Below are 25,664 nucleotides of genomic sequence, written 5' to 3' on the forward strand. Positions count from 1 at the left end.
ACTTGTTGCGGGTAATGTGTCCCATTTTGAAATATTGTTGACTGAAGTCGGTTCTGTGTTGTTGGATATTATGTTCATAACTTTTCAAAGCGTCGAGCTATGTTGAAAAAGAATACCTGAAGATGTTCATATTGAACTGAAAGAGCAAGAGAGCATCTGAATCCGAAGTTGATTGTTTCTGTCACAGAGGCTTCCTGCCGTTAGTGGTAGTTCCGCTGTCTTGTCTTCATTAAGTATGATCAGTGCTCTGCGACTATAATAATATGCGCTTAGAAATTAGTGTTTGCTTATCGCAAATTAGAATCCACGCAGTCACGTGGTTAGATAAGTAGATGACGTATTGTGTCGATGATTGAATTTTGTCAAAGGAGATGGACATGCAAACCGTACATATACTCATGATATCGATGATCTAGTCTGAAAAATAATCGCAATCATACCAATGCATAATCCGATAACATCAAGTCGAAATTCGTAATACAATAGATATAAACACAGAGCAGAGCAGACAGTAAATCACCGGTACACACAACAAAGTCAAATTCATGAAAGAAAGATATATGGTCCTCTGGCCAAACGACCAAGAAGTGTTGTCAGGTGTTTCGAAAATAGTAAGCGCATCCTGCCCCACATGTGGCACCCGCCATATATCAATCTATAAGTCAGATAGGTAGTGGTCACTAACTAAGGCCCCATGTCACCGATGCCATCAGCGATCATTTGTCGAAGAGGGATATTGTATTTATCTACCAGCTTGCGATACCTGCCAAATAGCGTTTGAATGCAGAGGCAAATCTTTCTTAGGTGTAACCTTGATGTAACAGTTTGTAAGATAGATGGCCATGTCTCTCTACAAAATCACCAAATGGACTGCATGCTCTTGCATATCGAATAAGCTGGGAAATATATACTCCATAAGTTTGTGAGAGTGGAATATTACTGATGAGATGTGGAAAATTGGTTATACTAAAGTTGAAATCATTTTCATGTCATATAGCCTAGTAGAAAGGTGACCATTAGAGAGTCAAATTCAAGGAAATGTCCAGATATGAAGCTTAGCAGAAGAGGCCGTTTCTGTAGTTTCTTTAATCAATCTCCCATTCTTGAGGATAAATCATAGCGAGATAGTCACTGAATTTGGAGTTATTCATTGAAATAACATCGTCTATGTATCTAAATGTTAGGTTGAAAGTTCTAGCTACAGAGACCTTTTTCTGTTTGATTAGGTTCTGGATAAATTCTGCCTCGTATGAGAACAGAAATAAGTCGGCAAGTAAGGGAGCACAGTTAGTACCTATCGGAATTCCTATACACTGTTGGAAAATGTGTCCTCCAAATTCAACAAACATGTTGTCGATGAGGAAATCAAGCATACTGATAATGTCTTTCTCGGTATAAAACACTGTAACGTTAGTAGTATTTTAACAAAATACGTAGAATTATTCCCTAATACCGCATATTTGTAACGGCGTGAACTGTTTTTTGCTCACGTGTTGACACACGTGAGCATATGTCGCAGCGATGTCTGTCTGTCTGTCTGTCTGTGTGTCTGTCTGTCTGTCTGTCTGTGTGTGTGTGTGTGTGTGTCTGTCTGTCTGTCTGTGTACTCAATATCTCAAAAACGGCTCATCAGATCAGAATCAAATCTGGTACATAGATTCAGTATGCAAATGGCAAGAACTGATTAGTTTTGGTGGGTGTGGCTTGCTTACTTTTTGCTCATTTGCATAATTAATGATTTTAGAAAAAAAGATATATATTGACAACGACTGCACACAATTTGATGAGACTCGCTACAAATGTTGATCACACCAAGATATATCAGCTGTGAAAGGTATGAAGGGGTGACATAAAAGATAATGGATAATTTGCATATTTAATGAACTTTCCTCATTAGGGATATATATCTGATTTGACTTGATCAAAATTGACAAAACTTGGTATGTATATTGAAGATACTATGATTTAACATTATTGAAAGTCATTACGCATTTTTACTTCATCAAACTCTTAATTTGCATATTTAATGAACTTTTGAAATTAGGGATATTTATTTGAATTGACTTGACCAAAATTGATGAAACTTGCTATGTACATTATAAAAGATACTATGATCTAATATTTTTGAAAGTCATTAAGCATTTTTACTTCAGCCAAATACTTATTTGCATATTTAATAAACTTTCCTAATTAGATATATATATCTGAATGGACTTGACCAAAATTGATGAAACTTGCTATGTACATTGAAGATACTATGATATAACATTATTGAAAACCATTAAGTAGTTTTACTTAAGCCAATTCCCTATTTACATATTGATGAACTTCACTAATTAGGGATATATATCTGAATTGACTCGACTGAGGTTGATGAATCTTGCTACATATATTGAAGATACTATAAATAATATTATTGAAAGTCATTAAACTTTTTTACTTCAGCCAATTCCTAATTTGCATATTTAATGAACTTTCCTAATTAGGGATATTTATCTGTATTGACCAAATTTGATGAAACTTGGTATGTACATTAAAGATACTATGATACAACATTGAAAGTCATTAAGAATTTTTATTTTAGCCAATTCCTTATTTGCAAATGTTATGAACTTTCCTAATTAAGGATATTTATCTGTCTTGACTAGACCAAAGTTGACGAATTGCTTTGTACATTAAAGATATTATGATACGAGATTATTGAAAGTCATTTAACATTTTTACTTCAGCCAATTCCTAATTTGCATTTTAATGAGAACATTTCAGTCAATTCCTAATTTGCATATTTTAATGAACTTTCCTGATTGGGGATATACACTTGGCTTTAGAATCAATCTGTGGTGAATATTATTCATTATGTTGATCATAACACTTTCAATGAAGTTGCAAACATGTGGCGAAGGTTCAAATTTATACATAACTGCAATATATAATGAAACACGTGAGCATGTAAGTTCATATCTGGTTGTAGAAAAATGCTTCGTTGATGTTTTTAAGCATTCTTTCAGTTTATCATGTGGTATTTGGTATACAATGTGGAAAAAATGTAAGATTTAATAGATGTTATTTCGATGAAACAGTTCTTGATTTCAAATTATCCAAGAGTTCCTTCGAATTTTTTAATATATCCAAATTTGATTTATACCACTTCGAGGAAAGACAACATCACAGTATGCTTGAAGTCCCCGTTGAACAGTACAAAGAACAGAAGTCAGGATCTTCGATAACTCTGTTGTTGAACATGTTAATTTGATCATGATTGATAGTTTTATGAAGGATGCATGCAAGGCAACTAGAATAAAATGCGTATAACAAATCAAAGGCGCAAATATGTTTACATTCAGGAAAGAGTAAGTACACCTGAATAAGTGATGACTTTTTCCAGTGGCCTAAGCCCATATGGACTTTCTTCCTCCTCCTCCTCTTCTTCAACCCATTCATTTATCAGCCTTGATCTGCTGTATGTAAGCTTGGAACAGGCCCGGGGTCTAAAAATAGGAGATCAAGACCATTCCTGTCGGACATGGATTAGTGTAGGGCTTGAATTTGGTCAAAATTTGGTGTGATCTTTGGTGACCTTTAACCTGCTGTTGCGTATTTTGTTAATACAGCTTGCACAATTTTTTCCTTGAAGAGATGTTGCTAGTACTGCTTGGCACTTCTGCTGTCAATTGCTTGGGTCCCGTCAATGCTGCTTGCAGATTTAATTTAACTTGAGATTAACATGTGAAAGATACGTGATAAAAAATTTTTATACTCCTTCGCATGTGCAAAGTGAGGTGAGGGGTTGGTGTGAGAAAATGTTGTCCCGCTCAAGGAAGCAGAGGCGAGTACTCGGCCGTATGAGGGCGTTTTGGGTACCCCAAGAAAAAGTCCTCCGGAGCGGACAAAAGTTCCTAAAATGGCCGAATTTCCCCGGAATTCAAATAAATAAATCTTTGCAGATTTTACTCACATTCAAGCACATAATTGCCCTTTAAGGACATAAAGCCACCTAGCAGGTCTATTTTTGGATGAAAAGCCTCCACAGGTAGGTAAGCTTTAATCCAGTGGAAAAACTAATAGTGTTACATTCTTTCTAGAAGGCATCAGCTAAAAAACAATCGGACATCTTCCCCAAATTAATCGGGACCAAAAACAGCAACTTCCATGCCAATAACTCCTTTACTGCAGTGTACTTGTAAGGTCAATGACCCTGAATGATCCAATGTCAATCCAAAGTGCAGAAAATCAGTTTAGACACTGCAAGCTGGAGAAATCGAATCGGAAGCTTTTCCACCCCAATACTGGCGAAATATCTCTACAAGCCAAGAGGGACCGTGGCCAAGCCATGCAGAAGGACGAAGACACCATGCTTTTATGAAATGCTGCATATAGAAGAATGGCCTGGCTGACGAAATGTACATATATCGATTGTGGCGCAGACTTACTGGTTTCGGGGACGAACTTTTTTGGTTACTGTTTGTGGATGATGGAAGATTGGTCATTTGCAGGATTCAAGACAATGTACTTTGAATTTTTCAACTAGAATCTTTCTGCCAATCTGTGTAGAACACCATCGGTCCTTCCAATTTCGAAATCGAGTTCACAAGTCTTTCGGTAGGGAGTGCAAAACCATGTCGACGTGTCAGTAAAAGGGTGCCCCCGAGGGGTACTGATATTTTCATACTGCAGTGGGCCGCCAAAGTCGAAAACATCTACTTATGTATTTTCCAAAAATATAACCCATTGTTTGGGATTTGCTTGACAAATTTTGGGAATTTTCACCTTATTCTGTTGCATGTGAAGGTTTTACTTAAGATTGGGATATTTGGTTTGTTAATTTAGGGTTTTGCGGATGAAATAATCGACACATTTTAGGGATCATTTTGGTGAAAAAGTGACCAATCAGGGCGGCACATACCCCCCCGACAATTGATGATGCTTGTCAGCCATTTGTTGAAACATTAATATGCTTCAGCGCTCTGGTGATGAAGAACTTAAATCTTGGTCCTGAAAAAGACATTCTTCCGGCGATGGAATCGCTCAAATCTAAAATACTGGCCGAAACCCAAGGTGAAACTTTCGACCAGCGGTAAGAAATAATAGAATATGAGAGATGTTGTAAGAGCTCACAGAGTGCCATATAAATTTGAAAGATAAGCCACGTCCAATTGTGGTCTGATTTCGTCACTTTGATGACATAGATCTAGTTTTCACTGAAAGTTGGCATTGGAATAGGAAATGGAGACATCAAAGAAACACCTTTGCAGACTTGAGACGGTGGGCAAAATCGCACAATTTTTGATTTCCTACTCAAATGTTCTTTTTAATCGACTTTTGGAGTCAGGAACCCTCCTAGAGATCTGGCTGGAGCCATGATTATTCCCTTTCACAAGAGTCGTTCTATTGAACATAAAGAAAATTATAGGGGCATCTCTGTACTGAGCATTTTCAGCAAAATTATTACCTCATTAAATAATTGCTTGACTAAGGCATTCGACGGAGTGGAACTTCAGCGATTATGTACATTCTCTTGAAAGTGGTATTAAAGGAAAATATGTAAAATGCTTCGTGTAATATATCAAAAATCCAACATTGAGGGTTTTGCAGGAGACTGTCATTCTTTTTTGCTTAGCACTTTAGCGTTATTCTCAGTGATACTATAAAAGGCTTTATTAAAAGAAATTTTAACAAGTTGTCACACATCTTGAGAGGGCGCTCTTTCAATCCCATAGAATTGAAAACCTAGAAATAGCTGGCATCCAAAACAAAGTCGTTATAGTAAATTGCATGTAAATAAGCGATTTGGGGGAAGGGGTACGTAAATAACTTAATTGCCAACTGATTACAACGTTTTAACAGCTTACATTGACTAACATTCGTGTAAAAGTAAACATGCTTCTCTATATAATACAGCTAAAGGTTCACACATGTTTGTAAACCACGGACGAAGTTTTGAACAGCGGAAATTTATCGTAGTGGTCACGTGACTGCCAATTTTGGGATCAGTTTTGCAACTGCGATAAATCAATCATAGATCAACGAAACATCAAAAATACACGAAATATCAAATCAAACTCAACAGCAGAAGCTCCTTGTTTTTACGATTTGAAGATTTGTGATTATTGTTCCCCTTCATCTTCACATAATAGATATTTTTACAGAATATTTTTAGTTATAATCAAGTGATACCGCATCTATAAAATAAATAGAGATATAGTAGGTAGCACTGAGTGATTTGGAATCATCGTCATCACAAAATAAGTGTCTGATTTGAGTTTCTTCACGGACTATTCGAGCAGACACTCTGTACCGAAGACAAATATGAATATCTGAAATGCATATCGACATATAGACTTATATATGGCATGGTTACAGCACTACACGATTAGGTTTGCAGGTTTTGCGACCACCATTTAAAATTAATGCTGGTACCCACGGACGTCCGGACGTAAGCATGAGAGAGAGAGAATTGTTAATCGACCAAACCGGAGCTCGGTCCCCGGCGGAATCACGCTACCAGGGAACATTATGTATTATTGCCTGAATACATGGGTTTATGTGCCCGAGAGCAGGTGACAATTTGCCGACGCCAGGATGGCAAATTGTTTCCTGATACGAGGGTACATAAACCCATGTATTCCGGCAATAATATTTTTATTACTTCTCTTCACAGTTGAAACTATATGAAATTTAGTTACATGCAGGGAATTCTCAACAATTTTATCATTTTTGAACAGCATCAAACAAATTTTAACGAAAGTCAAAACAGCAGTGCAGGCATACATCTAGCGTTAAGCGTCTACTTTGACGTCGAAAACGTCGAAAGGCTTCACCGGACTGGGTAAGTATGGAACCCGTCAGTACATCATTCACACGGCCCGATGACTTCCCGGATGTTCCTATTCAAATCAATGCAGTGATTTGTATTCGCATCGAGGCATGTAAAAAAGTTTGTTAATGAAATTGAAGAACACTAATTTGTTATTGTTTCAATCATATTGATGTTGTTGCAGTTTGGGCTGCAATAGCTTAAAATACCGGACAGGTATAATTTAGCATAGGGTCAAACTTCATAAGCTTATGGAAAACAGTGTGACGGTTATTCCTGTACACATTATCCTCCCGGTTCTCACAGTCAATAAAGCAAATTATTATGAATTTCCAATGACAACAATATGATTGACATAATAGCAATAACAAATTAATTTTTCTTTTCATGTATTAACAAATAACATGCTAAATTCATCTGATTTCTTTCGGTAGTATCGAGCAAGATATCACACGGAAAAAATGACAGAATATGGATCATAGGTTGTCGGCGGGTCAAAGCTCAGTTCTGAATCAACCGTTTGTTTGCGAGAAGTTACCAGTTGTGTCTAAAATACATACATTCACAGTTGTCTGTAGAACATGTGATATAAATCAAATCATCGTGCCAGGCAATATCATGACCTTGACAATCACCTGTCTTTAACATGCATCCATGACAGGGTTAAGGAGAGATATCGCTGTAAACAGTCCATCGATTGAGCGCGCGTTACCAAGGGAAATTCGTCGATCCTTCGAGCGGCTAACCTAAACAAAACATGGCTGCAATGAAACCAAAGCGGAACAAAAATGGAGACTCGGTGCTGGATCTCAGCAAGAAAAAGTTGACGACGCTACCTTCGGAGGCACTGACTCACACGGGAATCGACGTGTTGAGGTTGTGCGAGAACAACCTGACCGTACTGCCAGCGGCGGCAAGTTCATTCAAAGCGGTGCGAGTACTCGATCTCTGCAAGAACCACATCGAGACATTTCCCGCACCGGTCCTAGAGATGCAGCAGTTGAAAAGCCTAGATTTGTCATTTAACAAATTATCAAGCATTAGCAAAGGCATCAAAGGACTTGTTAATTTAGCCGTCCTACTGCTATCAAACAACAATTTTAAGAAATTTCCCGAAGAAGTCTGCCTGCTCAAGAAGTTGGAAACCCTTGAAATTAGTAATTGTGGTGTAGACCGCATTCCCTCGTCCGTTGCCCAACTGCAGACACTGAGCGAGCTGGACGCCTCGAACAACCAGATCACCGATATATCCGAAGATATCTACGGAAACAAGCGTTTGAGCTCTCTGAACCTATCGAACAATAAGTTGGAGAGGTTGCCGCCACTGCTTTGTGTCGAACTGTCGAAACTCAGCGAGCTAAGGCTGAAGGGGAATGACATGAGAGAACCGCCACGCGATGTTTGCGAAAAGGGCGCAACTGCCGTTCGTGAATATCAGCTGCGACAACGACAAGGACCAAGAGTCCAGTCAGGCCAGTCACGCAGTTCTTTGAGTGTACATACACATGGCCAAAATTACCCACTGAGAAGAGGTATGGTCGCTGTCATCTGCAACGACAAATTCTCAAGCAGAGAGGCTAGACCGGGTTCTCTTGTAGACAGAGGTACTGTCATAATTCTATTCTGTTCAAGTGCAGACACAAGTATCATTTAAATCAATGCCATCCGAGTATTTGTGCTTAATCTAAGGCAGCTTAGACTTAGAACTATAAGCGCTTGGAGATTTAATTTAATTCGAATTAAACTACATATTTTGCCATGGATAGTCTTTGTTTCCAAATGCAAAAATTGACTTTTACAAGGTAGTTTCATCGGCTGAAATACTTTACTGTAAGTACACGCCACACTGCCAAAGCATCACAAACAAATCTTTTGTTGCCATGGGACGAGCCTTTTATCGAGAACATGTCAGAGCGGTTGCTCCGTTCATTTTGAATTGCACAATATTTTGCCCATTGATGCATCTAATGGGTCCAAACAAACCCTTCCACCAAATCAGACATTCTACAAGGATTATCTAGCTCCAAACCAAACCTTTAACTCTGATTTGTCAGTTGGTTTCTCTGTGAGTGTGGAAACTCTTGTTGTTGTTTGTTACAAAATGATAGTACGCCATTTCAATTCTGTCATTATACCAAAATATATATTTGTCCGAAAATGTTTGAGGAGACTCAGAGATAAACGCCATCGGTAATTGCCATATCTATATAATTGACGACCGCTGATGCCATTTTTGAAACTATGATAGAAATCACACAAGGGATCAGAAAACATTCAAGTGACAGTGGTAAAGACGAAGACAAAATTCTGACTTTTGTCCAAATTTCTGTTGGCAGCGGCAACTGTCAGCAATACTGTGACATTCCTACAGTGATTCGCTTATATTACTCAGCATCTGTCTTAATCAGGACAAAACTATTTGAATATGCGTCATAACATAGTTTATCCAGTATAATATAGAGTTCTGTGAACCTGACGTATGACTTCTTATTCTCACAGTTGCACGTTTAGGGTTTTACATAATTTAAGTTGGTAGCATCGATCAAAATGGATATAGAAAAGTAATGAATTCTATCTTCAGCAATGAATGCTCAGCGCACTTGCCAAAATTGTCCTTTTTTCATTTTTAACAGACCGATTGAAAGACGCCTTCCGAAAATATCCGTTCGAAATGCAAGTTTTCAACAATTTGAACGGCGATGAGATGATGTACACATTAAAACTTCTCCGTAAAATGGAACAGGACTTTGATTGTCTGTTCGTCTTTCTCCTGACTCATGGGACACGGAGCAGTTTTGTTGGGTGTGACGGCAAAATCGTTAGTTTGGCGGACATTGTACAAATCTTTTCATCGGAGTCGTGTCCGAAAATGATCGGAAAGCCAAAGCTATTCTTCCAACAAGGTTTCCAATCTGACGCAAAGGATCCTGGAATTTTCGCACTTCCAAATGAAGACGACTTCATGTTCGGGTCTGCCATGATCGAAACGTATGAGGGATACCGCACAGCTACACAGAAGTCGTCCCCGTACATCGAGTCGATGTGTCGGTTCATCAAAGAGAACGGTTCCACCAATCACATCGCCGAAATCATGACAATGGTGGCAAACGACATGAAAACGAGGGTGTACCTTGTGAAGGGACAGAAACTGAAAATGAGTACGGCTCTGTTGGGAACTTTGACAAAACAATTATGGTTAAAGTAGTGAAATATAAGCAAGCCCTTCAGGGTGAGCTCGTATTGACTTTGTGTACCATCTATTTACTGTCTGTTCTGTTTTGTGTCTATGTTTACAACTATTTTCTTACGAATTCTGACCTAATGTCATTGGATTATGGATTGGTATGATTGCGATTATTTTTGTAAGATCGGGGCTTGTCAAACTTAAAATGTTAACTTCAAAAGACGCTGACTGTCGTGATCAGGAGACTTATTAAAGTTTGTCACAATGATAAAATTGACCTGCCTCTTTACAAAAGATAAGTACTACTTTATCGAATAAAATAATGTTACATCGAAAGCCATACGACAAATAACCCCTTTTAGTATAGCTAGCAACATGTATATGCTCATCCACCGTCCCTCTCATGCCTCGTTCTTGTATTTTCTTCATTTTTAATAAAGCAGACACTAATCTTTGCTAAAATGTTTTAAATCCAAGTTTAAGCCATTATGTAGGTATTAAAACTCTAAGGTTAGCAAAAATTTTTCAGCAACAAGTTTTTCACCAAGCCTATCTTACCAAGAGTGAATTAACGATCTTGCACACCATATATGTGAAAGTTTAGTTTAAATGAATGAGATATAAATAAATAAATAAATATTTAATAATAAATAAATAAATAAATATTTAATAATAAACAAATAAATAAATATACAAATAAATAAATAAATTCAATGTTATTTGCAATGTTATGAAATATGCTTTTTAAAATCCACTCTCCTTTGTACGGAAGCGTATTCGCGCCACATTTTTGAGAAAAAAAAATATTGCTATTACGAGTTTGTAAGTCTCGTAATTACAAGACTTAAAAACCTGGTAATTACGAGATTTTTTTCATCGTTTTCCCTAAAAAGAGGGAATGAATACGCTTCCGCACCTTTGTTGTATCGCATGTAAATAACAAGTGAATTAGATAAACTACATAGTCAATAATGCCGACAAAAATCAACATCGAGACGTCGACGTCGTTACCTTATGATTTAAAGTAACATGATGTGTTAAAGGTACACTGTCACCTGTTCCAATTTTGCCACAATTACCATGGAAAGAGAGAATCTAACCAATCACAGATTTTTAGCGGGTGGCCGCTTTTTAAAAACAGCGCCCTCATATGGGCATTTTGAATACCAGGGAACGCCTTTGATCATACATGGGCATATTTAGATTACAGGTGACTGTATACCTTTAATGTGTTAATGACATCTTTATCGATTGTAGAAGGCAGTTCCATCTTGTGCATTTTACCACACGGTACTGCTGACGACGTGTTAAAATTTTATTAAGTGTTAAGCAATGTCATCAATCTTCTGGACAGGATCCAAAAACGTAAATTCCTCGGCAACGAGGACACAATTTAAGCATTTTCAGTGAGAAGGCAATGATATTGCAGAACATGCTGAAATTATGACAATAGAATTTTAAGTATTCCACATGACTGTTTGTTATTTATGTAGGACACAGAATTTTTTTATTTTTAAATATAGAAATATGCTATTCAGATAAATATACTCGTCTTGCCATTGTGTAAAATAGTACATTTATAACCGTGTTGGCTGGTATTATGATTACCTTTGAAATGGAAATGGCTTTAATGTGGTATTTGTGACTTTACAAAGCCCAGGAGGATGTCGGTTTCCAATTAGACTGAATTAGAAAAACAATGGTGTCGAGATAGAATATAGTTAAAAAAACAGATTAACTAATAGATAGACGGACAGACAGAAAGCTTGTCACCACGTGTGACTGAGATCATCGCAAATAAACATGCCATATTACAAGTACCTTTCCCACACGCATTTATTGCTGATTTTTAAATCTGTAGAGTAGATAATGATATCTGTGAGACATGAGGGCAAAGAGATAAGTCAATACAAGGGTATATCTTCGTCAGCCGCACAACGATAACTTGCCTGTGTGTCTGTTTGTTTGTGGGTTTCAACGTTTAGATCTGTCGATAACATTCGTGTTGCTGTGGTGAATATAAACATGAGACATATTAACCTGTGTGTTATCATGCCTCCGTCATCGGAATCCCAATTTTGCGTGTGACCCCTTCTCTTCCAGTTACTCCGCATTTTGTCCTCACCTGGACAACCAATGTATCCCCTTATAGGCTATTTCATTGACCACTGGCTTTATTCACTGTCTATGAAAATTATTTGATCTAAATAATTTGCAATAACACTATTACTTTATCTCACCTGGAGTAACAGTGACATGTTGATTTTCTTTTGCTTAATCTATACGAAGTGCCTTCCGTAAACGTGCAAGCCATCTTATCTATGATATCATACAACCGATTCATTTAACCCCAAAAGGCAACCTCTCACGCTGCTTAATCTTTCGTATGTGAACCTCAATTGGTAATTCTATCTCTGTAAACGGTAGTCCAAGCCGCGAAAATTGTGTTCCGCTGTCGTTAACATTGTCGTTAAAATTGTTTATGTCGTCAGTAATGACGGTTGGGCAAAGTAATACTCACAAACAAAGGGACCCACCCTAAGATGGACGCGGAAAGGTTGATAGCAGTCGGGAGATGACATACGTTACAGACGACGGTTCTGTTTTTTGAAATATTGTTGATATTTTAATAAAAACATATGTCTTAAACAGAAAGTTTGCTTTTTCTTTATGTATTTTATAGAAAATGCGACTTCAGGTCCAATACATACGTAATTATGACAACAACTGTTTCATTGTAGAGATTTTCCTTTATTTACATCAAATGTTAAACCGAACAAGGTACATCTTAATCAATCAAGTTCTTATCACTTATCTTATAATGTGTATGATATACGTATTATTGTTATTTGATGAATAAATGTGATGTCTGTTAGCATGCTGTATTACCGTGGTATAACACAAGGCCAATTTTTTTCTTATTATTTATTGTGTTATTTCTCAGCTGTGTACTCTTAGGTTTTAATCAACGGCCTGTGTCCAGTGATTCAAGACCATCGGGTTCGTTGTACTATACATAAAAAGCTATATGTAATATATTTATTTTCTGAGTTTCATGTCCTGAGACTTAGTTAAGAGAAATGACACCATCTGTCGCCATAGTCCCAATAAATTCCCTTACAGAAGTACATACTGTGAGACATTTCTCTCTATGATCAGAATAAAATGAATGAACAATTTTGTAGTTATCAGGGGAAGTCCGTTGGTCATATATGTGTTATTTAATCATCCGCTCCGAAAGTGAAGAAAACAGAAAAGATTTCCTCGCATGCTCCCTTTCAACTTCAACATTACTACATTCGCATGAAATATCAGGTGTATTGATGGTGTTGAAAACCGTTTATGTCCTCGAAATGCACTTAAAAATCTACAAAAATGTACTGATATTCTTCCCAAGTAAATGTTTCGAACTGTCGGTGTGCTGACATGAAACTATAATATTACACTTTGGCCTAAGTTTCCATAGAAGTATCGTGTTATCAAGATATATATGTGCATTTAAATGCGAAGATTACTGTCGACTTCTTACCGCTCACCGTTACCCTTCTCGGAATAGCTAGCAAGAGGACGTCGGGATATGGAAACAGAGTAGTGGCTCAAAGTCTTCAAAAATGACACCGTTTATGTCTTATACATGGCTGTGCCATATTGCCAGGTGTTGTCCTTTCTATGCCTGTGTTCGTAAAGAAACCTCCTAAATAATCTATACAATGGTTATTTACATAAAATTGAAGTGCAAACTCGTCATATCATTCGCTATACATGTGGATATAAGGCCTGATTGAAATCCTGTAACACTGCTACGCCAATACCATCACCGTTTTATGGTCTTGTTTACGACTTTCTGAGTTATTGGTCACTAGGCGAAAGGTAACCAGCAATAATAGCAAAGTTGACGTCAAAGTGAATGACCTCCGTAACTACTGTCACGTTTCCTCGGTTACTAGTGGTGCTTACAATATCTAAAGGGATATATTTCAGAATATAATATCATATTGGCGGATACCATAGTCTCCTTTGTGGTGCCTGAACAACAAACAACAACAACAACAACAACTATATCACTCAAGTATATTGATGGCGCAAATGCTGCAATCTTACATGCAGGGCTCGAAATTAACTTTTTCACCTGGTAGTCCACTTTGGCTACCATTTTCTGAAGTTGGTAGCCCAGTGACAATGGCTGGTAGCCCATGCATATTTTAGTTTAGGGATATTGTTTTTCATTAACCAGACAAGAAAATAAAATTTTTCAAGATTCTGCCCGTGAAGTGAATTTTCTTAGTCATTTGATGTGAATAATTACACACCTAATACCCAAGGGAAACAGGTATAAGCCCCCACCTCCAAAAAAATTGTTTCTGGTCCTTGACATTCAGCAAGAGTGATGCGGCGACGCGGTTTTCTTTTATTGATGCAACAGTTATGTGTTTTATCACTGGCTGCATAATACTTCCCTTTTCTGTTTAGCATTTTTGGACATGCAAACAGGGATATCAAGGATAGCTGTACTGATTAGTATGTATCCCCCTAAAAATGCCATGACGCGCAGGTTCTGAAATGATGCACGGGTGACCATATACGGTCTATCTGGCCTTAGGACAACGGTGATACTCAAAAGTTTGGTGACCTATTGACAACTCGTTTCATTCTCAGAGTTGTATGAAAATTTTGATAGTCGTCATGACAACGACCATGACCTTCTCAGCACATCGAGACTAGACATACTGTAGCAGTGCTAGAAAAAGACCATGGACTTTCTGTAGGGAGGAGGCATATTGTCAATGATTGATACATTATGATCAAAATACAATGAAAATGCGTTTTCATTGGCCATCATTTCCTGTGCCTGTCATCGAAATACTTCAGTTGAAATATTGAAACTTTGTTGCAAAGTTCCACCGCACGGTTGTCTTTGTAATTGGCATAAGAAATTCATAGTCTGGTCTTACTGTGTCCAACTGGATTTGACTGCAATTTAGTTCGTCCGAAAGTGACGGACCGGACATGACACGCCAAGTAGTCACTGAATTTTATATCCCGGTCTTTGGTCTTTGGTGTGGGCTACCATTTCATGGATTTTGGTAGCCCCAGGGAATAGTTGGTAGTCTGTGGACGCGGGACTACCGCTAATTTCGAGCCCTGTACATGTATTGTTGAAAAGTGAAAATAAACGTGCTATATGAGCGATAAAGCACGCTTTGAAAACGCACGAGCTCTCCGCCAGAGAAAATTCCATTATTAACATTTCACGCCAGAATTTTAAGATGATGGCATAATTGCAATAAACCGCTACAGCAACGGGTAAGTACACTCAGATCGGATCATGAACGGTCAAAATCTCGCGGTATACCGTCACTGGGCGTGGATTATTGATTGAATAAATCTAATGATTCTAAGGCCAGAGGTGCATCTATCACATGCCTTCTTCGCTAATGTATTGGACATTACCAAAGTCCATGGAGTGTAACAAAGCTGAGTGCCTTTTGAAGCTCATTGTCGCCAGGTCACATCACAAAGATGGCTTCAGTTATAGCACCTCGTCGTAACCAAAACGGAGATTTGATCATCGATCTGTGTCGGAAGAACTACACGGCAATTCCAGCAGATGTCTTCACTCACTCAAACATCGACGTACTAAGGCTGTCCGAGAATAGATTGACCATACTTCCAGCAGGAATTAGTTCATTCAAGACTTTGCGAGTACTCGAACTGCGCAAAAACTACCTGGAGACGTTCCCGGCACCCATACTGGAATTGCAACTGTTGAGAAGTCTTGACTTGTCTTTCAATAAGTTAACAGGTGTGAGTAAGGGTATAAAGGGCCTTGTTAATCTAGCCATTCTACAACTATCCAACAACAAATTCAATAAGTTTCCTGAAGAAGTCTGCATGCTAAAGAAATTAGAAAAACTCGACATCAATAACTGCCGCATAGACGCTATACCAGCGTCCATAGCACAGCTCCAAACTTTGAGCGACCTTGATGTATCCGGTAACCAAGTAACTGAAGTGTCCGAAGAAATCTACGGAAATCGCCATTTGAGAAGCCTCAACTTGTCCAACAACAAGTTAGAGATATTACCGCCATTACTGTCTATCAAACTAACAAAATTGGGAGAGCTGAAACTTGTGGGAAACGATTTGAGAGAACCACCCCGGGACGTCTGCGAACGAGGATTGACGGAAGTGAAGGAGTACCAGCAGCAACAACAACGGGCACCTCGCCCGGTAGTTCCGTCACGTCCACGAAGTAATATTGACCAACAAAGAACCAAACGCTATCCCATCAATAGAGGGCTTGTGGCTATAGTGTGTAACGAGAAATACTCAGTGAGAGAAAAACGACCTGGCTCTCTTGTGGACAGAGGTAAAAGATGATTCCGTCTATCGACATAGCTTTTGTACTCTCGCAGTGCCTTTTAAAGCACAGGCGCTCCTTAGCTGGGTAGTCTGCTAAGTAGATCGATTTTCGGCTCGATTTATCGATCTCGTAGTCGATATGCCCGCCACTGCAACCTAAATCCCAACGGTTACAGTGGCGGGCATGCGACTACGGGATCGATAAATCGAGCCGAAAATCGATCTACTTAGCAGACTACCCAGCTAAGGAGCGCCTGTGTTTTAAAGCACCTTAGGCTCCTACGTGACCGAAGTTCGACATGTCTGCGTGTAGCTCTGCGCACAAGATTCGAGTAACAATCCCCTAGTAACGACAAAATATCATCAGTACACAGAGTCCTACTTCAGTTTATGTTCATGTAAACTACAGTTTTATTTTGCCATGCTAGAACGCAGATTTGTACATACCGCATCGTCAAGTATGAGGGAGGGACTGTGTATCATGTACAATGACATGATTCTGAGGTTGAGTAAAGCTCAAGAGTGACATGAATCGTATGATGTAAGATCTTGTGTCGGTTCATGATCGACTTGTACTTTTTTCATATAACATGAATATAATAACGGATTTACTGTGTGAAACAAGCATGGACAACACTTTCTTGTGTCTAAATACAAAAATCATTATAATGTACAAACTGTGAGTGATGAAGTTCTACAGGTAACTCACTAATTTCGTTTTGTTTCTTTTTATTTCTGAGCAGACAAAATCAGAGACGCTTTCAAGAAGCATCCTTTCAACGTGAAGGTTTTCAGCGACTTAACGGGTGATGAGATGCTTTACACACTAAAACTTCTTTGCAAACTGGACGAGGATATCGACTGTTTGATAATCTTTCTTCTTACTCATGCCACACCCAGTGCGGCGCTAGGAATCGATGGTAAATTCATCTGCTACAAGGATGTCGTGGAGACGTTTTCTGTCGATTCGTGTCCACGACTGGCCGGAAAACCAAAGGTCTTCCTTCAGCAAGGTTACCAGTCAGACGCTAGGGATGTGGGTCAGTTCATGCTTCCGAACGAGGACGATTTCATGTTCGGATGCGCAATGATCCCCACGGTTGAAGGCTACCGGGCAGCCACCAACGCCTCATCCCCGTACATCGAGTCCGTCTGTCGGTTCATCAAGGAATGCGGCGACACAAACCACATGACAGAAATCATGACTATGGTTGCAGACGACATGAAGACGAAATCGTTCACAGTGAAGGGTAAACAGACAAAAATGAGAACTTTTATGCTTGGGACCCTAACGAGACAACTCTGGCTAAAGTAGTCCATTTTATAGAGGGGTGACTTCATTGAACATATACTCAGGACTCTTGTTCACACAGGAAACACTTCGTCCATAACATTGAAAATTGATACTTTTTTCTTTTCTGTCAAACTCTGTATCAGTGTTGACTTTCTACCCATATTCTTTTCTCCTTTCAAATATTTCAGTTGATTTGCATCACCGTCGCACTTCATCTTACTTAACTCTCTCTTTTTTAGTGATTTGGATTCAACGTCGCACTTCATCTTACTTAACTCTCTCTTTTTTAGTGATTTGGATCACCGTCGCACTTCATCTTACTTAACTCTCTCTTTTTTAGTGATTTGGATTCAACCTCTTCTTCCCATCACAGATTATAATGCACACTGGCCGTCTGTCCATTCATTCACTTGTTGTCGTCCACAACACGTTTAGTCCCTCCACACTTGCATATTCCAAATAACTGCAAGTCATCATACGTTGATTTTCTTTATTCCAAGTAACACACATGCACTCAGTAGTATAAGGATTCATAATTCTCATATTTTTGTACAAAATTGTGGCGTTATGTGTGCCTTTGTGTTGATTTTGCCACATTATTCAGAATCTTTATTTGCATAAAGTGATGTAAATTTAGCGACAATTCACACATTTCGGTTGTAGATATCGGTCAGATGTAAATTCTTGTTTTGAATAATTTGGCGTCAGATATTAATTTTTCAACCTTGATACCGTTGCTGTTTTCAGTAACCGCGGTATCGAGTCTTTCAAGGTAGTACGGACGATTATGCTTAAACGTGCTTTCAAAACTGTTGCACCCAGTGGGCCGTCCGTGTCTTCCGAATACCTCGATCAAACGCGGTTCAAAATCGTTTCCACGTATAAGTGGGTCACCACGAGGTGTGGCGATCTGCTACGTGCGACTTTGCGTCAATGGTGACACCAAGATTTGGTACCAAGTTAAACAGTGACACGACCTCTTTATTTCATTATTTCATTAATCTCTTTACGGATCACGGGGAGTTGTTCGAATTGTACGAATGTCACTGTCGGCCTGCGCAAGACGACCCTGACTGACCTTTTAGGAACTTCTCCAAATAAAGAATATTGTTAAACTTCCTGTCTTTTGCTTTAATCAAATCAATTGATTTCATCACTATAAAACCATCCAGTTACATCAATGACAAGCAGGCTCTCATAGCTATTTAGCCACTTTGAGGACACTATCAGCATATCAAGGTGATAACAGTGTTTTACCAGTGGAGATGAACCCCAATAAAATACAGAAATTGATAACAACGCAGTTCTATATCGCTGCATGGTCCTCGCTTTAATTCTTGTGAATCTGACTATTTGAAGTGACAGAGTCGGCCATTTTTCATGAATTTTGTTTGATACGAGATACTACTTATTTTTTGACATGTTGAAAGATATTGAATAAATGGGTGCATATATTAGACCCGGTTTTAGACACGATACATAAAACCATCGTGAAAAAATTATGGATGACCATTAATTCATTTTCACGATGGTTTCATTTAATTTGTCTAAAACCGGGGTCGAATATATGCATTGTCACCCATTTATTCAATATCTTAACATGTCAAACAATATAAGATGTATCTTGCATCAAACAAAATTCATGAAAAATGGCCGACTTTGTCCCTTTAAAGTTTTATCAAATTAATGAATTTGTTTTGACGCAAAGCTGATGCAACAACCTGGGAATTCCAATAATTTTTTTATCGAGACAGACAAGGAAACCCATGCAGAGTGAGACAATGATATGTAAGCTACTATAATACCTGAATCACGAAATGACCCCCGTCTTTTTGTGTTTGTTTATTGTTTGAAATGGATGCACGTTTCGAACTAGATTGAAAGGTTTAATCGTGTATGTGTCTCCTTCAACTCCTGTCATCCTTTTTGGGAGCTTTGTGGGCGATCTTCTTACCCAATATTCTGTCAATAAACTCAACCATGCATGCAATATAATTGGTTCCGACAACATTTTTTGGGGGAACAGATATTAATCACTACACCTTCAGTCGTTGGGGTTGGAGTTGATGGAGATGCCTAAACCATTATACAAACGATTGTGAGCCGATTGACAATAAACAGATCAATAGCTACATAAACGCGTGACTATATCACAAACAACTTTTTTGGTTGTCTAATGACAGACATAACTCATGAGAATTGAACTTTAGATCGGTATTATAATAGTAGTTTTGAACTTTGGGTCAAGGTATAGAAGAAACTTTTATGACATGTAGAACCAACTGTAAGGAAAAGAAAAAGGTCAGTGTCAAATTTGAAGTGATGAAAGCACTGAACTGATTTTAAGTTTCAGCGGTGGCTGTATACGATCACATGAGGAACTTGTCACTGGCATCGCTGCCCTGAGATCTCTTTATTGTAAGAAAAAAAAGAAATCTCGCATATTCGCCAGTTATGAATCACTTTTTCAAGTAATTGAATGACCGACAAAGTAGTTTTCAATATTTTCGTCGCTGGTAAACCGAATTTCGTAAGTACAAAAAGGTGTTCTGCGCCAGTGTGTGCCATGTGATGGATTTTAAATATTATAAGTTAGGGGAGAGGCGTTCAGACCCTTTCCGTTAGCTATACAATTTATTTTTTACAAGAGGCTGTATTAAATGTAGTATGTAAGATCCTGAGACCTGCAAAAGGTCTAGTTTTAGAAAAAAAGGCAAAGGCCCTGGCCCTCTACGTAGCTTCTCCATGTTTAAACGCTGAATGTATACGCAGATGAGTATGTCCTATTAATAAATCACCATGTCTCGTTAAACAATACTTAACGTTGCTACGGGATATGTGTTGATGACCACAAGGTCGAATATTTTCAGTCACGACCAGACCGATGGCTGCCGTGGTAAAACCTAGACGCTTCCAAAATGGAGATTTAGTCCTAGATCTGAGTAAGAAGAGCTACCTGACAATACCAGCAGATGCCTTCGCTTTCCCGCACATTGACGTATTGAACTTGTCCGAGAACAGACTGACCGTGCTGCCGGCGGCGGTGAGTTCATTCAGGTCGTTGCGAGTACTCGACCTGCGCAAGAACTACCTGGAGACGTTCCCAGTACCAATACTGGAACTAAAATACTTGAGAAGCCTCGATCTTTCCTTCAACAAGATATCAAGTATCAGTAAAGAAATCAAAACTCTTGAAAATCTGACCGTGCTTCTGCTCTCAAACAACAATTTCAAGAAGTTCCCCGTGGAAGTCTGCTCGGTAAAGGGATTGGAAAAGCTAAAGCTATGCAATTGCTACATCGACTCGATCCCAGCGTCCGTAGCGCAGCTCCGAACACTGAGCGAACTTGACCTGTCCGGAAATAAGGTCAGGGAAATCGCGGAGGAGATTTGCGGGAATCAGAACTTGGCCACCCTGAACCTAGCGAATAACAAGCTGGAAAAGCTGCCATCTTTACTAAGTATCAAGCTTACAAAGTTAGATCAGTTCAACGTTGCAGGAAACGACATTAGGGAGCCCCCAAAGGACGTATGTGAGAGAGGGCTGGCTGCGGTCAGGGAATACCAAGAACGGCAGCAACGTAGAGCTACAGTACGCCCCAGTAACTCAACCTATCTCTCTCGTTCTTGTGATAAATACCCGATCAATAAAGGTTTTGTAGCCATCATATGCAATGATAAATTCTCCAGCAGAGAAGCTAGACCGGGTTCCCAAGTTGATAGAGGTGAGTTGAATTTCGCAGTGTAAATTGCTGCAATTTTTCACTTTTCACCGAGAAATTACTTCCATGTTAATACTTCTGCTCGTTAAAGCAGTTTCCAACATGTTGGTATGCGGTCATTTATGAAATCCCTCACCTGAATACAGAAAACACCAAAAGTTAACGGTGTGTGTGCTGGGGGGGGGGGGGTCACCAACATTGTTGTTGAAGCAATATTTTCTCCATATACGATATTAACCACACCTTTTTCAGCATAAATATATGTGACAACCATCCTACACGAGAGATGTCGACAAACAGCGTCGTTAATTGTCATGACTTCTTCGTTGTAAACGGGCCCTGTCTGAGCTGACGACATTATAGACATCATCCTGTCTGTTGAACGTGCAATGAATTGCATTGCATTCCCATCAACTTGCCAACTTTTAGATGGTGGGATGTAAAACAAGATCATCTTTCAAAAAAACTATGGATGACTTTGCCAGTAAGGCAAAACATCTGTTTCGTACCCTTTCCCTTAGTCTGTAACAAAAATGTGTGGTGATACTTTTGTATACATTGTTTTCGTTTCTGACACGCAAGAAAGATAACATCCACAAATCACTGTTCAGAAAGAAATGTCCAATGGATAAATGTGATCCTTCAGATATTGCATTTTCTGTCATATTTTTAATCAAGTCTTTTTCAAGTGAATGTGAAAAAAACGGGCTGCCTGATATAGATAGATGAGCTCGAGGAAGAGAAAAATATGCCTTTTCACATTTTGAGTTATTAATGGTAATAACTACATGTGGACGATTTCAAAATCTCTTTCCTGCAAGAATCAGGTTTAGGATAAGAGCTGTTTTGATATTCATCAAATGCTAGTGTAATGTCGGAAGACGTAAGCAAGTCGCTTGATTCAACTAATCACCTTGGGCAACGAAATATATGAAACTATAAAGATAGAACCGAGACTCCTACCTCCGAGCTTAAATGAACGCTTCGAGACAATAATACATTCATTTATTTCCATTTCTTTCATATCATACAGATCTTCTCAAAGATGCCTTCGAGAGATACCCATTCCAAGTTCAAGTCTTCAGCAACTTGGACGGCGATGAGATGTTATACACGCTGAAACTTCTCCGAAAAATGGAGCAAGAGATCGACTGCTTGATAATATTCGTCTTGACACACGCCACCATGAGTTCTGCTCTGGGCAGTGATTGTAAATACATCAGTTTGAGAGATATCATTAAGATCTTTGCGGGAGACTCGTATCCTCGGATGATCGGAAGACCGAAGCTGTTCTTCCTGCAAGGTTTCCAGTCTGACGCAAAGGATCTTGGTCAGTTCGCACTTCCCGGTGAAGACGACTTCATGTTCGGGTCAGCGATGATCGAAACGTTTGAGGGATACCGCACAGCTACGCAAAAGTCGTCCCCGTACATCGAGTCCATGTGTCGGTTCATCAGAGAGAACGGTTCCACCAATCACATCGCCGAAATCATGACGATGGTGGCAGACGACATGAAAACGAAAATGTACGTGGTAAAGGGACAGAAACTGAAAATGAATACGGTTCTGTTGGGAACTCTGACTAAACAAGTGTGGTTGAAATCATACTGATAGTTAAAGAACTGTCACAATATGCATGTGCCTCCTCTCCCCTATAAAACGAAAGTTTAGAAGCGAAGATCTCAAATTTTTTGAACTTCCTAACAACTAGTTAAGCTGCTGAAATAGTTTGTTTGAAGTTTAAACTGTTGATATGTTTTCTCAATGATTGTTTTCTCGATGATTAGATATCACGCAGTTACGTTACCATGACGTAAATTTAGCATTGAGTTCAGTGCGAATTTGCAAATGATAATTAGCTGGACCCTTTCCCCGTAGGCTGCAGATAAAACAAGTTCCACGAAGCCCTATTGGTCCTGTGACATTTTATTACTAGACTCCATACCACTGGTTTATCGCATTGATAATTGAAATAAAATGTAAAACGTTTCAATAGTGACCCTTGTTTTAGAAAACCATAATAAGGATTATTATCGACATTGTGCAACCCTTGACTTATTTATTATCGGTATTATTCAGACATGCTACAACTCTTGGCAAGGCTTGAATAATATGATGGGGAGAAAACAGAAACAACAGCGCATGACCGTAGATCCAGTCAAGTTTGCCAATGAACTCAACCAGTTTTATGCACGTTTTGATCAACATATCTTTACAAGAGAGTACGATCAGATCTGTAACACTCTCACTCAATCATGTTTTGAAGTTGATGAACAGGATGTATCAAAATGTTTTCGAAGATTGAATTTCCATAAAGCCCCGGGACCAGATGGTTTAGGGGGAAGGGTGTTGAAACTGTGTGTCGAACAGCTTAGTCCTGTATTTACTCAGCTATTCAATACTTTGTTCAATTTAAACCATGTACCTCGGTCATGGAAAACCTCTACCATTATCCCTGTCCCCAAAAAGACAGGGGCTAAAGCACTGAATGATTTTCGCCCCGTTGCCCTGACATCGATCATAGCCAAATGTTTAGAACGACTTGTTTGTGACCAATTAATTGCATCTGTAACCAATCATTTAGATCCACTTCAGTTTGCTTACAGGGCAGGCAGGGGAGTCGAGGATGCAACTTTGACTCTTTTTAATTTGATAACAAGCCACCTAGATAACGCAGGTTCATATGTACGAGTTCTTTTCATGGATTTTTCATCAGCATTCAATACTATTCAACCACACCTGTTGCTACAGCGGCTTTTAAATGTGAATACCAGTCATAATATTGTATTATGGGTGAATCGGTTTTTACGTGACCGACCACAGCGTGTCAGTGTAGAAGGCGTTCTATCCAAAGAGATTGTTTTAAATACAGGTGTACCCCAGGGCTGCGTTTATCGCCAGTTTTATTTTCCATCTACACCAATGAAATGACATGCAAGAATTCGATCTTAACCTTGATAAAATATGCAGATGACATGGCTCTTGTTGGTTGCTTAAAAGACGAGTTCACCCTGTCTCAATATTTTGTTCAGATTGATCGACTCAATACCTGGTTCAAACAAAGCTTTCTCAAACTCAATGTTGGAAAAACAAAAGAATTGGTATGTGATAATAGGCGAGAAAGACAAACACCTAAAGTAATTGTAATTGATGATGAGGAGGTTGAGATTGTGAGTTTGTTTAAATATCTTGGCACCGGCATTGACAACAAACTCTGTTTCCAGGAAAACACCGATATTTTTACAAAAATCACAGCAAAGACTATTTCTGCTAAGGAAGCTGAAAAGCTTCAATGTCAGTCAATGTATACTTGAACGAGTTTATAGGAGTTTAATAGAAAGTGTGATAAGCTTTAACATCGTAACATGGTATGGAAATCTCACTATAAGAAATAAGCTTAAACTTAGTAGTGTAATCAATACGGCAAGCAAAGTTATTGGAACACAGCAAATTCCCTTATCAGTTTTATATCACAATTCCATGAACAGAAAAACACGTTCAATTCTTAATGATAGCACACATCCACTTTACAGATTGTTTCAGAAACTTCCGTCTGGGCGCAGATATCGAGTGCCTAGAGCTAGGAGAAATTTTTACAAACATTCTTCATTCCGTCAGCAATATCTATTTTAAACAACACAGAATGAGTTGAACTCAATTTGTAGTTTTAACCACTTTTTTCAAATCACTTTCATGTGCTGTTGATCAGCAGTGTCTTTGTAATTGTGTTTCTATGTGTGCCATTTAACTCTTTGTATTTCATTTTATTGTACGTATTTTACTGCGAGTGATAAAAAGACGATTTTCCAATTTTTGGACAATAAAGTTATTCTAATCTAATCTAATCTAATCTCTTATATATATATATATATATATATATATTATATATATATATATATATATATATATATATATTATGTATGTGTTTATATAGATATAGATAGACTTAGAATAATAGCTGATAATTAGCACATATGCACACTACATGTTGATACATGCATATATTACAAATATATAACTATGTAACATATATCCCTCTATCTATCTATGTATAGACATTGTATTTGGTATATATACACAATCTATCTATCAATATCTCTATACGTATAGCAAGCAGGATTAATATGTTGACGTTTTATATCTATACAGCCATCAATCTCTCTATCTATATAGATAGATAAATGGATAGATGTACGTGCTCTCATTCATTAATACACATACTTGGCTATTGTTACAAAATACGTACAGAAATCATTTTGGCGTTACAGGAATTCGGAGTGAGCCTGA

The 25,664-nt window shown here is 38.5% G+C and overlaps 2 protein-coding genes across 2 annotated transcripts; both read left to right on the forward strand.

Annotated features, from left to right (window-relative positions):
• Positions 1 to 15,395: 15,395 nt before the first annotated feature.
• LOC139152670 (leucine-rich repeat-containing protein 1-like) lies at positions 15,396 to 18,766 on the forward strand. The gene is made up of 3 exons (XM_070725953.1): positions 15,396 to 16,368; positions 17,105 to 17,893; positions 17,946 to 18,766. The coding sequence occupies exons 1-2, from the start codon at positions 15,519 to 15,521 to the stop codon at positions 17,674 to 17,676; spliced, it is 1,422 nt and encodes a 473-aa protein (XP_070582054.1). The 5' UTR covers positions 15,396 to 15,518; the 3' UTR covers positions 17,677 to 17,893; positions 17,946 to 18,766.
• A 1,752-nt stretch (positions 18,767 to 20,518) lies between these two features.
• Positions 20,519 to 25,222, forward strand: LOC139152671 (uncharacterized). The gene is made up of 2 exons (XM_070725954.1): positions 20,519 to 21,380; positions 22,411 to 25,222. Exons 1-2 carry the CDS (start codon positions 20,540 to 20,542, stop codon positions 22,986 to 22,988), a joined length of 1,419 nt encoding a protein of 472 aa, XP_070582055.1. The 5' UTR covers positions 20,519 to 20,539; the 3' UTR covers positions 22,989 to 25,222.
• Positions 25,223 to 25,664: the final 442 nt, after the last annotated feature.

This window comes from Ptychodera flava, chromosome 16 (assembly GCF_041260155.1).
Source record: "Ptychodera flava strain L36383 chromosome 16, AS_Pfla_20210202, whole genome shotgun sequence".
Lineage (NCBI taxonomy): Eukaryota > Metazoa > Hemichordata > Enteropneusta > Ptychoderidae > Ptychodera > Ptychodera flava.